General features: G+C 57.0%; 5 protein-coding genes across 5 annotated transcripts; 2 read left to right on the top strand and 3 right to left on the bottom strand.

Moving 5' to 3' along the window:
• Window positions 1-1,204: 1,204 nt before the first annotated feature.
• TRAVEDRAFT_52026 (uncharacterized protein) lies at window positions 1,205-1,750 on the top strand (the record flags this gene model as incomplete). Its single annotated transcript, XM_008044614.1, has 2 exons — window positions 1,205-1,332; window positions 1,387-1,750. The coding sequence occupies 2 exons, from the start codon at window positions 1,205-1,207 to the stop codon at window positions 1,748-1,750; spliced, it is 492 nt and encodes a 163-aa protein (XP_008042805.1).
• Window positions 1,751-2,112: 362 nt separating this feature from the next.
• Window positions 2,113-3,718, bottom strand: TRAVEDRAFT_52025 (uncharacterized protein; the record flags this gene model as incomplete). The annotated part of the gene is made up of 4 exons (XM_008044613.1): window positions 2,113-2,382; window positions 2,437-2,445; window positions 2,917-2,946; window positions 3,014-3,718. 4 exons carry the CDS (start codon window positions 3,716-3,718, stop codon window positions 2,113-2,115), a joined length of 1,014 nt encoding a protein of 337 aa, XP_008042804.1.
• Window positions 3,719-4,361: 643 nt separating this feature from the next.
• TRAVEDRAFT_74433 (uncharacterized protein) lies at window positions 4,362-5,942 on the top strand. The gene is made up of 4 exons (XM_008044960.1): window positions 4,362-4,536; window positions 4,591-5,324; window positions 5,382-5,596; window positions 5,650-5,942. Exons 1-4 carry the CDS (start codon window positions 4,393-4,395, stop codon window positions 5,757-5,759), a joined length of 1,203 nt encoding a protein of 400 aa, XP_008043151.1. The 5' UTR covers window positions 4,362-4,392; the 3' UTR covers window positions 5,760-5,942.
• A 157-nt stretch (window positions 5,943-6,099) lies between these two features.
• On the bottom strand, window positions 6,100-8,227 carry TRAVEDRAFT_23421 (beta-lactamase/transpeptidase-like protein; the record flags this gene model as incomplete). Its single annotated transcript, XM_008044385.1, has 7 exons — window positions 6,100-6,619; window positions 6,675-6,862; window positions 6,920-7,105; window positions 7,163-7,368; window positions 7,469-7,581; window positions 7,641-7,876; window positions 7,934-8,227. The coding sequence occupies 7 exons, from the start codon at window positions 8,225-8,227 to the stop codon at window positions 6,100-6,102; spliced, it is 1,743 nt and encodes a 580-aa protein (XP_008042576.1).
• A 660-nt stretch (window positions 8,228-8,887) lies between these two features.
• TRAVEDRAFT_39797 (uncharacterized protein) lies at window positions 8,888-11,567 on the bottom strand (the record flags this gene model as incomplete). Its single annotated transcript, XM_008044480.1, has 8 exons — window positions 8,888-9,284; window positions 9,348-10,785; window positions 10,840-10,882; window positions 10,933-11,107; window positions 11,164-11,229; window positions 11,291-11,335; window positions 11,398-11,439; window positions 11,506-11,567. The coding sequence occupies 8 exons, from the start codon at window positions 11,565-11,567 to the stop codon at window positions 8,888-8,890; spliced, it is 2,268 nt and encodes a 755-aa protein (XP_008042671.1).
• Window positions 11,568-12,349: the final 782 nt, after the last annotated feature.

Here is a 12,349-nt window from a genome sequence, read left to right as displayed (position 1 = left end):
GAGAAGATAGTGGTGCATCCCAACTGTTCCTCCTCCTCCTGAGCGTCCTCCTCCTCTCCTCCCGGATTGCGGGCGCCTAAAATCGGGCCGCGGCAATCGTAATTGAAACCTTATTTTTTTAGCCGTTTACTCAACGCCAGCCTCTCTCTCTCTCTTTCTTTCTCGCCTAAAGCACTACTCATGCTTCTTCTGCTGCGGATATAGGCTCAGCGTAATCCAGTAACTTGTCCTACTTCAGATTCTTAAGTGGTATACTTATATCCCTTTGGCAGACCGTCACTACGCTCCTAATATTGGAGAACACTTTTGGCGTGAGTACTACTTGCCAACATCTAGCTATTTGTGGGAGACTCACATTTCTTTAAAGTACTGGAGGATGTGCGAAGGAAATCTGGTATCATGAAGTCGTTCTCCCCCGCCTGCTTCCAGTATGCGGTCATTCGTATGGATGCCGTGGCAAATGGTAGAAAACTTCAATGATCCCGTTGCTACCTCCAGGGCGAAAGCCCTCGAAATTAAAAAGTATCTTGTATATCTTGACATGGTGTGTGTCGCTTTTCCTCCAACGTTTTCCTAAATCCGAACGATCGTTCCAGAGCACCGACCTCCCCTTCCCCACAAATAACTGGTTCCGCTTCCGAGTAGCCCCTATTGCGATCGCCCTGCGCCCTGCGGAGCCTGCCACTGGTATCGCCCCAAAAATGATCATCCCTATATATCCAAACACGCATCCCGATGACCGTACTCCCATTCAAACCAAAACCCGATTCCTTTCTCCAATTGCTACCACTGGATCGACAGCAAAATGATGGTGCGGATCCGTCAGCAGGACCTCGAATATGATGACTGCACCGCCGTGGAGATCACTCCTGAATAGCACGTCGAAATAGGCTACGGTTTCTCAGCAGACTTTGATCGCTTACGCGAGTTGAAGCAAACCAAGCATAGTCCAATCTCTCCGGACAGCGACGGAAGCGCATCCGGTGGCGACGCGCATGGATCCGCTGTGAGCGCTGTCCGGCCAGCGTCCAATCTGGGTCGGTCATCTTCGCTAGAATCCGGCCTCTCCAGCCCCTCCAGAGACAACCAACAACCCCCTTCCGGCAGCAGCGAGGACGACGAACTGCAGGCGGCACGAGCTGATTCTCCAGCGGCAGCCACGGAGACCTTACTGGAGATGATAGTTCGGTTGGACGTCTTCGGCATGGCACCTGACGATGCGGCCCAGCGTATTCCATTGGTCGATTTATGGTTTGAGCTCGCCGACCGCCTCACCGCCGACACCATACCAAGCCCGCTGGAATTCTACCAGGAACGAGACGCTATCATCGAGTCCGTACAACCTATCTCTGCGCGCTACGGCTACTGACGACTCCATGCCTCCAGGATATTCAAAGATGCTCGTGCTCGATTGCCTCACGTCCCCACGCCTCTTCGTAACGACGATGGCTTGAGCGTTATAACGGACGATGCGTCTGACGGCAGCGATTTCACTGACAGCTCAGTCGAATCAATGCCGGTTCAGTTCGTGCAGGATCCGACTGCAGCCTCTCCGCAATCCGACCTGGTGGACTGGCGAGGACCCACCCCCGCTTCGCCCGCACCCCCCCTACGGCCATACCTGCGACAACCGAACCTCACAGAGCCTCTGGTGATTTCACCTGTAGTGATCGCGCACCGAACCATTGCTGATGAATTCAGCTTTAGTTACCTCACGCGGGGTTGGGCCGTATCGCCGTGCCTGCAATAAGGCTACTAGTGTCTTCAAGCGCCTTCCGTGGTCGACCGGCCCGCCATATCTACCGTACTGGCCATGAATTTTCGCGCGAGCGCGCCTGGCACGCCGCCCTACATTCCAGCGCGTACTATAACCATTTCGCCATCGTCGCTTATGGACTAGCTGTGGGTTACATTCTCGCATTGCCGTTACAGAGACCAAATCTGATACATTGTTGTACAATCGCTTCGCCGCTCAGTCCGCCCAGTTTCCCCCGCCCTCCCTCCCGATCCCGGTTTCGCTCGCCTGTAGCACACGAATGGTACGTGCTCGGCCGGCGAGACATACTGCCATCGTTGGTGTACATGGGTAGAGCGGTGTCTTCAGCGCGTCGTCTACTTCTCCTTGGTGCGCCCACTCCCATTGGACGCCCCGGCGATGCTGCTATTAGAGCCCGTGAGCTTCTTGATCGTGGCCGGCAACTTGACCACGATCTTCTTGTATGCGGGGATCCTCTTTGGACGTGCGCTTTCCGCCATTGAACTCCGTTGGGAGGATGTCGACGGACCGACGAGTGATGGTGACAGGGGCCTTACGGTCTGGGTCCGAAGTTCTTGTACGTCACCCTCCAACGACTCCATCGAGACGCCTTGGGGTAATGCATGCTGTGCAGCCGCGTATCAGAAAGTGAGCGTATCTGCGCGAGGAACGCGTCATACCTCGGCGACCTGTAAGCCATGCGGTATGCTAGAGCTTGTAGCAGCCTGAAGACTAGTTGTAGCTCCCGCGGCTCCACTCTCCAGGGTGTTCGTCGCCGGTAAGGTGCGTTGTCAGTTTCATGCATTCAAGTGCATATATTCGGAACCCTTGACTAACCTCGCTCTGTGTCTCTGCCACCAGTGCGTTCGTGGTTGTCTCCCCCTTCGTGGCGAAGAAGCTGCCCTTCGATGGGCTGGGAGACTGTCGACTAGCAGAGCGTATCCCGACAGGACTAGGGGAACCACCAGTCATGTGCAGACCACTGCCGGATCGGCTGTGGGTGGGGCTCCACGGGCGCGAATTCGGAGTGGCCTGACCACTGCTGCGGCCACTACTACCGCCACTACCGAAGGAACCTCTGGAGCGTTTCGACTTCGCAGCCTGCGACGAGCCATCGGCGGTTGATCGCTAGTGGATAGAACTAACCAGGTCAGACTAACCTTTAGGGCGGCGGCTTTCTTGGCGTGTTCCTAAGCATGACCGAATCATCGCAGTCAGATTAAGACGCTTAGCGCGGCAACTACTAGTCGCACTTACATCGTAGTCTTTCAAGGCATCACTAGCGAGGGTTTGACCTTCCTCCTGACACTGTCTATCCCACTCCTGTGCCCTTTTCTCGCATTCGGTCAGCAAATCCGCCGTTGCCTGCAGACTGAGCTTGAAGGAGCCGTCTGGTTTGGCCTCCCTACGCCTGTCCTTCCATCTCTCCGGGATGTGTTTCATCTTGGACTCGAAGGGTATCGCGATGATCCACGTGTCCGACTTCTCCCATTGTGGCATCGTGTGGATGTGCCACTCATCGCCAGTGGCAAGGGGGTGAGGGGAAACCGGTATGCAGAAGTGGCGTAGGACCAATGGAAGGTCTTCGCGAGCGACAGTGGAATTGAATGTGGCTAAGAGGCATACCGTCACCGTCATCTCGCCTTCCTCGCACGGTAAGATCACATTTTGGAGGATCAGTGCTGGCCTCGGGTTCGCGTCGGATGAACCTGTCGAGCGGTTCGATTGTGAGCTCGTCCGACCAGTGACGGCCTCCTTCAGCTTGTGCATCAGAGAACCGGTACTCTGAGGAATCCTAGACGTTGATCGACTGCGTGGAGGGGCCCCAGTCAAGATCAGGTAGACGGGTACTGATGGGCTCTCGAAGATTGCGCATATGTCTCCCTGGGCGTAGAGTTGCGGATCAGGCTTGTATGGGGTCGTAGAGGGTTGGTGACAGTCGTCACAACCGTCAAAAGACATCCTCCGAGGGTTGAAAGAGAGAGACTGGTGGGAGATGTGCGGAGTATGTGTAGCTCTCGTCGACACTACCCGACTGCAGGGGCAGGGTCGGTATATGAGACGCGCCCAGGCCAAAGGTCAGCCTGCCAAGGAGTTGTACACACTAGAAACGCCAGCTCAGCCCAGCGCTGGTTCCCGCACTGATATCGATTTCGATACCCCAATTGAACGGGGCTCCTTCTCTGTGCGAAGGTAGTCGTCCATAGGTCGATTGCGAGTCGGAGTGTCAGCTGGCATGCGGTGGTAGGACGGACTGGGTCAGGCGGCCGACTCATGCTTTCCCGGCTGCAGGACGACGTATCCACACGACCAAATACATGCAAACTATTAGTCAGCGCTCCTTCATTGCGCGCTTCGCAGCAGCGGTCAACGTGACGGCCACCATCTCCCACCACCGGGCCTCTCCCAACCGTTACCTCTAGGCTCTTTTGAACGCGCCGTTCTGCATTCCACAACGTTGGCGCACCACTTCTACCTAGATCACCAACCACTCCGACGCAGCCCCCACAGCCTGACGTGTACGGCTGCCACCTACCACACCCCCGAGGCTCCTACCGCCCGATACCCGACACCCCCCTGGAGTTATTGGCACCAGATCTATCCCTTTGCTCCGGTCCTCACGCGCCGCTACTCGTATGAAGTTGCTTCGCCCTCCTGGATATCGATACGCGGTCGTTCAACTAGATCCTGTCGGCATGGTCAAGCATTTCCGGGATCCAATTGCAACCGCGGAGGCTCGGGAAATGCGCCCCAAGAAATATCTCGTTTACCTAGATACGGTAAGCACCTTTATTTTGTTTGTGACTCGTCATCTAAGTGCTGCTATGTTGTAGCCACTGGACCTCCCATCACCGGACAAGTCTTGGTTTCGTTTCCGCGTGGTTCCCATTGCTACCACTTTGCGACCGCAAGTCAAAGAGAAGGGGATCACGTCAGACATGGTCATTCCGATCTATCCAAATACGCATCATCCTGGCGGTCCTCGTGATCCCATTCATACTCACCCTGCGCCATTCCCGTTCCCGAACTGCTATCACTGGTACAACACCTACGTGAATCTGCGCGTTCGCCGAAAACCTGACCTATACGATGGCTCGCATGCGTTCAGGGTGGACCACTACCAGCACTTGATGATCGACCAAGGATTCCGTGATGATCTTCTTCGCATACACCAATTCCGACTCGATAAATTGGCAGCCGCCGACCGTGAGCCATCGGTTAGAGATTTATCTGCGCCAAAGGATGGGACCACGTCGCCCTCGCCTCCGTCATCTATGCCTACCGATGAAGGCGTAGTTGTGGATGATGCGGACTCACTTCCCGATGGCCCAGATGACGCCGACACCGACTCGCGTAGTTCGTCTTATGCCGCGTCCCACGACAGCAGGCGCGACTCGAACCATTCGATTGATGCAGTCTTCCGGATGGATCCATTTGGATTCCATGTCGACGACACAATCGAATTTATGCCTCTCGTATACCTGTGGTTCGAGCTCACTGAGCACCTCACGGCGGAGACGATCCCTAGCCCGGTCGAGTTCGAAAAGGAGAGAGAAACAATTATGCGGTATGTGTTCTCGTCTCTGTCGTGTTATCATGCGCGGGTTTACTAATGCTCCGTCAGAATAATCCACGATGCCCGAGAACGAGCCCCCGATGACCTCGAGCTACCGCCAAAGGACAGTGGAATCGACCTCGACCACGACACTGCCAGCATTCTGAGCACCTTTGCGCGATGGGAGTCTGCGTATAAGGAACATAGTCTCATCCCTGCGGAGGTCCGGGAGAGGCTTGGGATAGTTCTGCGTCAGCCGGTCAAGCGACGGCCACAGCCCCCACGTGAGTATCCCAGCCTCGTCGTGGTCATAGATTATGTCTGACCGGTGTCATAGCCACAGAGGCGCCCGGAAGGTGGCAGCGAGTCAAACATCGAGCGGGGCGTCTGCTTTGGCGACCGCCACTTTGGCAGGCTCATCCACCATTGCTTCCTTGTTGGCCTTGAAGTTCGTCATGCACTGTGTCATTGTTTCTTTAGTAAGCGGCATGCCAGCAGTGTCGTCATATCGGTTCACGCTGACCACGTATCAGTAGCTCCTTGCACTTGAAGTTTTTGTTGTCTATGCTGTCATTCGTTATTCGTCCCACTGCTATCGCATCGTATATCAATCGCGTCGTTATCTCATGCACAATATATCATCCTTTATCACTCTCTGTATTCTTTTCTGACCTGCTCCTGTCGTCTTCAACGCTGGGCGTTCGAAATGACCAGAAGACAGTGGTATATGACCATGAACAACATGCATCAAACGCCCTCCCGCGAATATCCTCGTTCGAATCAAACCCTACTCCAACTTGTCGAACCACGCGTCCCCAATCTCCCGGATAGTTCCATTCGTCCTCTCCGCCCTCGCTGCCGCCGCGTCCTCCTGCGTGATCAGCGCGAACCCTTGCACCTGCCCCCCTTCCACTTCAAACTCGACCCTTCCCACCGACACGACCGAGTCATAGAACTCGAACGCGGTCTTGTTTTCCCCATATCCTTCGGGGAAGAGCCGCGGGAACACTAGCCCGAACGAATTGCCGCTGGTGTGCCGGAGGCGGATGTGCGACGACCAGACGCGCGGCCACGCAGCGTAGAGCCGAGCGGCAGGAAGGGTGTTCGCAGAGGCGGCTTCGACCGGGGCGAAGGCGGAGAGCACGTGCGTGCAATACGCGGATGTGCTGGTGGGCGCGCAGAATGAGATGGCGCCGTAAGCGGCGTTGGTGTAGTTGCCTGTGTAGGCGTCGAGGTCTAGCGGGAGAGGGTCTGCGGGAGTTTGGGCTGCACTTTGTACTCGCAGCAGAGGTGTTTGCGCGTCAGATCTGTAAGAGACTCGAATCAGAGGAGATGTGCCTTTAAACGCTGTAAGAAACGCACTGGGAGTCGAGTTTGAGCCCGTCTGACCGAGGTAAATCGAGCGCCTCGTCAATCACGCGATACAGGATAGACGTAGTGGCGTCCTGATTTTCGTCCATGTTGGCGAGAATGACGACCCCAAGGTTGTCGGCGGGTAGGAACGCGGCGAGCAGCGAGAAGCCCGGGATGGCGCCAAAATGCCACACGGCCTGCAAGAACCACCACGTATCAGCATTTTTGGTATACACGACAGAGCAAGTACGAACATCGTGGCCTTTGTATGACTGACGGAACCAACCCATTCCATACCCCACGATAGAAATATCCAATGCGGGGACGCCGCTTTCGATAGCGCGCGAGGTCGTCATGTTTGCGAGGACGGAAGCTGGGACGATTGTGATGTTCGTCCGCGGGTCTACCCCGCCGTTCAACAGCGTCGCCAGCCACTTTGTCTGGATTCCAGTATGTCAGCTTTTTTATGTGCGAAAGCGGGCGAACACAATGAGTACCATGTCTTCCACATTGGAGATAGCACCGCCGGGCCCAGAGAACAGTGCATTGACCTCGTCCGAGAACCAGTACGGGATACGACGTACGCCGCGCGTCCAGGTTTGCGTCACGCGGCCAGTGCGTGCGGCAGCGGACGGCGAGTACGTGGAGGACGTCATGTTGAGGGGCTTGAAGATGCGGGACGTTACGAATGTCCCGTATGGTACTTGGGCGTACTTTTCGATGATGCGGGCGCCCACCATGTACATCTGTATCTTAGAGTCAGCGATGAAACTTCCTCGACGCTAACCAGCACTTCGGGGTACATGCCTGGTTGTTATAGGACCATTGTTCGCGGAGCTCCCAAGCTGGCGGAAGTAGCTTCTGGCGCTTCACCACGTCTTCATGCGTGTCTCCGGGGCGGTAAGAGTAGTCGTGTCTGTCAAAGCGCAAAATTGTCAGCGATATCGTATCGCACATTCGGGACTTGGTGCAGACCTCGGAAGGCCTGTGACGTGTCCAAAGGCGTCCCGTAAGTTCGCTTTCACGTTTGCCCACTCGTCTTGCAGCGCCCATTCGTCAGGGAGCAGTTCTTGCATCTTCGTGTCCCAGTCGAAAGCGTCTACGGCAGGAGGGAGGGGCGTGACGTTGCGTCCATACGCGTAGTCATCCATGAGGAGGCCAATAGACGTGACGAGGAAAGCCTTCGAACAAGAGGCGAGAGCGAAGAGCGCCTGTGATAGAAACGTGTTAGCAAGATACTCAGAGGAGATGTATCGAAGTATACTTACATCTGGAGTGAGGTCATGCCCGTCGCCTTCTTCCGTCTGACGTCCCCACGCCGCGAGCTCGACGACGGGCTGTCTGTCGGAGGGCGCAAGGCGTACGACACCCGTCGTCACCCCAGGAATCGTCGAGCTGTTGAGAACACTTTCGACGAAAGCGGACACATCAGGAGTGATGACTGTTGAAGGCGAAAGCACAGCAGCCGTAGCCACGCCAGAAAGAGGGTCGACGGCAGTCGCGAGCCATGCAACGCCCAGAAGGCTGAGCGTGAACGTGTGGGCGTGCCGAACACCCAGCATGGTAAAACTCTAGCACTGAGGGGTGATGAGCACACCTGTGCGGGATCACTGCTTTTTCGTTTGAGCCTTCTTATGGGGTTGCGTTCGCAACGAGCCTGTGGACTGTGAGTGCCTGTGAGTGATGAGACGCGCAAGATGCCGGCAAGGTCTCGGTCGCGACGATGTTCTTGATGGTAGGTTCGTGGTCAGCCTCCGAAGACATCGGAGTTGCGGGATCCGAGTCGCGGCATGCGTGCAGTAGCACCGAACATTTGTCGTGAAGGTCGGTCAAAGAGTGGTGTCTATGTGAGTAGGAATAAGACTGATGACAGCACTGGGCATCGACCTCCCTGACTTTCAGGCATGTCGTCTTCGCGCTACGCAAGCAGGTAACTCTTGCTTGCTAATGGTAGTGCCTGGTGACTGGAGAGTGCGCTCTGTGTCATCAGTAGAAGCTGCAACCGGATTCCAGAGGAATATATTCGCAACGTACAGGAGCATTCGTCGTGGACAGTGCGGCAGTCCGTTGATACCTCGTGAGCACACTGCGCAGATGACAAGCGAACGTATTCATGCAACCAAAGGCCAAATGGAGGTCACCATGCAATTATAGTCGTGGTTTGGACCGTCTAGCTAGACGACGCAAGATGGTCTCCGTCCATGCCGGCGCGCCCACGCATCTCACCATTCCAGCGTCGCCTTCCCACCAGTGACCGGGATGCGCTTGCCCTTGTATCCGAGCCCGTCCAGCCACGGCCACGCCTCGCTCCGCCGCCGCTCGAACTCCTCGATCAGCGCCGTGCGCTGCAACGTCAACGCGATGTCGTCCAGTCCGTTCAGTAGACAGTGCCGGCGGAACGCGTCGACTGCGAACGGGAGCGCGGGCTGCCCGCTCGCGCGCCGCACCTCCTGCTTCTCCAGGTCGACTTCGAGCTCGAGGCCCTGCTCCGCCTCCGTCGCGAGCGCCCCGCATTGCTCCGTGGGCAGGATGACGGGGAGCATCCCGTTCTGGTATGTGTTATTCATGAATATCTCCGCGAAGCTCGGCGCGATGACACACATGATTCCGAAGTCCTTTCTGTACACACAGAAACTCGTCAGCGTCGGTCACATACAGAGTGTTGACTGTAGGAATACGCACAGTGCCCAGGGCGCGTGCTCGCGCGAGCTGCCACAGCCGAAGTTGGGTTTGTCGCACACGAGGATGCGTGCACGCGTGTATGGTTCGCGGTTCAGCACGAAGTTCGTAAGCTGGCCGTCCGCGCCCCAGCGGAGGTCGGCAAACAGTGCATCTTTGAGACCCGTCCGTTTGATTACTTTCAGAAAACGCCCGGGCAGGATCTTGTCCGTGTCGAGGTTCTCGATGTGCAGCGGGACCGCGATGCCCTTGAGCACTGAGAACTTGCCGACGTTCGAGGGCACATCGGTCTTCGGCAGCGCGCGTTCCGTGGCACCCATCGATTCGGTTGGCTCAGGAGGGGGAAGAACCGGGTCTGTCAGGAACTCAGCCGCGCTCGCGAGCTTCAGCTTCGGACCCGCAGCGATCCTCGCCTCCGCCTCCACACCCAGGAACCGGCGCACGTCCGTAAGCTTGCCGGTCAGCGCAGCCGCGGCCGCCATGGCGGGGCTGACTAGGTGCGTGCGCCCGCCGGGTCCCTGGCGACCCTCGAAGTTGCGGTTGCTCGTGCTGGCGCAGCGCTCCCCCGCGACGAGCTTGTCTTCATTCATGCCGAGGCACATCGAGCAGCCCGCCTCGCGCCAGTCGAACCCGGCGCGCTTGAAGACGGCGTCGAGACCTTCTGCCTCGGCTTGTTGCTTGACGAGGCCTGATCCCGGGACGATCATCGCGTACAGACCATCTGCGATCTTGGCCTCGGGGCCGACGGAGAGGACGATCTTCGCGGCGGAGCGCAGGTCCTCGATGCGCGAGTTTGTGCACGAGCCGATGAACACCTTGTTGAGCCTGACCTCCTCCATTGGAGTGTTGGGTTCCAGGCCCATGTATTGCAGTGCACGCTCAACCGCAGCGCGCTTTCCGGCGTCTGGGAATGAGGCGGGGTCGGGAACCTTCCCGGTAATGGGCACAACGTCCTCGGGGGATGTGCCCCAGGTGACGGTCGGGACGATATCCTCCCCGCGAATGATCACCTCTACGTCGAACTTCGCGCCCTCGTCCGACTTGAGCGTGTGCCAGTACGCCTCTGCGCGATCCCACACATCCCCCTTTGGCGCGAGCGGACGGTTGCGGAGGTAGTTGAACGTGGTCTCGTCGGGCGCGACCATGCCCGCGCGTGCGCCACCCTCGATAGTCATGTTGCACATACTCATGCGCGCCTCCATGCTAAACCCGCGCACGACAGAGCCTGCGTACTCGATGACGCAGCCCGTGCCGCCCGCGGTGCCGATGGTGCCGATGATGTGCAGGACGACGTCCTTGGCGGTGACGCCCTCGGCAAGCGTGCCGTCGACGATGACGCGCATGTTCTTCGACTTGCGCTGCAGGAGCGTCTGGGTGGCGAGGACGTGCTCGACTTCGGAGCTGCCGATGCCGAATGCGAGCGCGCCGAATGCGCCGTGGGCTGCGTGGGGACGTCAGGGCCGGTACGAGAATAGACACGCAAAAGAATGCTTACTGGACGTGTGAGAGTCTCCGCACATGAGAGTGATCCCGGGCAGCTGAGTGGGCTTTAGGCACGTCTGATGCAGGAATAGAAACTCAAACTTGCCGTGAAGCCCTCCTCAGGACCGATAACGTGCACGATTCCTTGCCGCCTGTCCGTCATGCCGAAGTACGTCAGGCCAAAGGCCTTCACATTTTCCTCCAGCGTCATGCACTGCGCGCGCGAGTCGGGTTGCGTGACGAAGTCTTCGACGGTGGTGAAGTTCTTGCGGGAAACGGTTCTAAATGTAGCGCTACTGAGTGACATCATGGGAAGCCACGGGAGCGGACTACTCACGGGATGTTATGGTCAACGGTTGCGAGCGTGCAGTCCGGACGGCGAACGGGGCGGCCTGCGGCGCGACTGAAGACATTGACGCTTGCATGAGTGCATCGTCCACGTACAGAGCATCGTATGCACCCACAGCCCCTCGAACGCCTGCGGGCTGCTAACTTCGAAGACTAGGTGGCTGTAACGCGTCTCTCCGTAAGCACATGGCAGATTACACACTAGAGCAGCATCTAGACACACCGGTCTACGTAGATCAGGCCCTGCCCATTCTCGTCGACATCGCTGCACACGCGCAATAACGCGATGGTCAATCCCAATGTACGCGCAGGGGCTACACCGAGCACGTACATCGCATGGTCATCCCAGATCTTGTCGTATAGCGTTCTCGGCTGGTGCACGGATGTAGGCATCTTCGTTTCAAGTCCGCCTACACGGTAGAAAGTGAGAGAGGTCAGAACAAGGAAGTGAGAGGAGACCTACATATATGTAGCGCTGCACCAGGCCTTCGAGAGATGTCAGTGAATCAGCGGGCAAGAGTGTGCGAAGAATGTCCAAGGCCCGAGTCTCGTGCCAGGGCCTAACCGACTCGGAAGCAGTATATGCATTAGGTTATCGGCCAATTTGGTAGTACTGCTTAGAGGCATACGTATGCAAGATGTACCAGGCAGGCCTAACCTGTGGGGCCGCTTACCCCCGTCTTCTGGATTCGAACCGTTGAGAGTCTCTGCCATAAATTGACAACAAGCATCGACGATCAACAACGCGTACGCATATGACGCGATCTCGTCTTTGAAGACAACTTATGAAGCGAGCTTGTCGGCCCCCATTTCTCTATATGGACGTTGATACGGTCTCCCAGACTGACTTGAGTATTGCTGCTGGTTACTTCGCACCTTCCGAGTTCAACGGTAGGTCCCGGCCATGTGAGATGCCAGCTATACATAAACTCCTGTAATGAACAACAATGCTGACGTGGTAAGTGTTCGCTAGTACCCTGTCAGCACGTTGGAACATTGTGACGAGGACGCACTGATTACGGGTTGACGTTCTTGAGCAGATCAAGTCGAAAATTCCTTCCTCCGAGTCGTCAGAGCAAGGCTCTCGTCCTTCGTCCGTGGTCGAGCATGCGCAGATTTAGACCGTGCACGAGGTTTGCGCTTGTCATCTGACGAGCAAGGATGCGCCGTTCAAG

The sequence above is a fragment of the Trametes versicolor genome, assembly GCF_000271585.1.
Source record: "Trametes versicolor FP-101664 SS1 unplaced genomic scaffold TRAVEscaffold_11, whole genome shotgun sequence".
Classification (NCBI taxonomy): domain Eukaryota; kingdom Fungi; phylum Basidiomycota; class Agaricomycetes; order Polyporales; family Polyporaceae; genus Trametes; species Trametes versicolor.
Note: the sequence above shows the minus strand (reverse complement) of the source record. Positions and strands in the feature narration are given on the sequence as shown.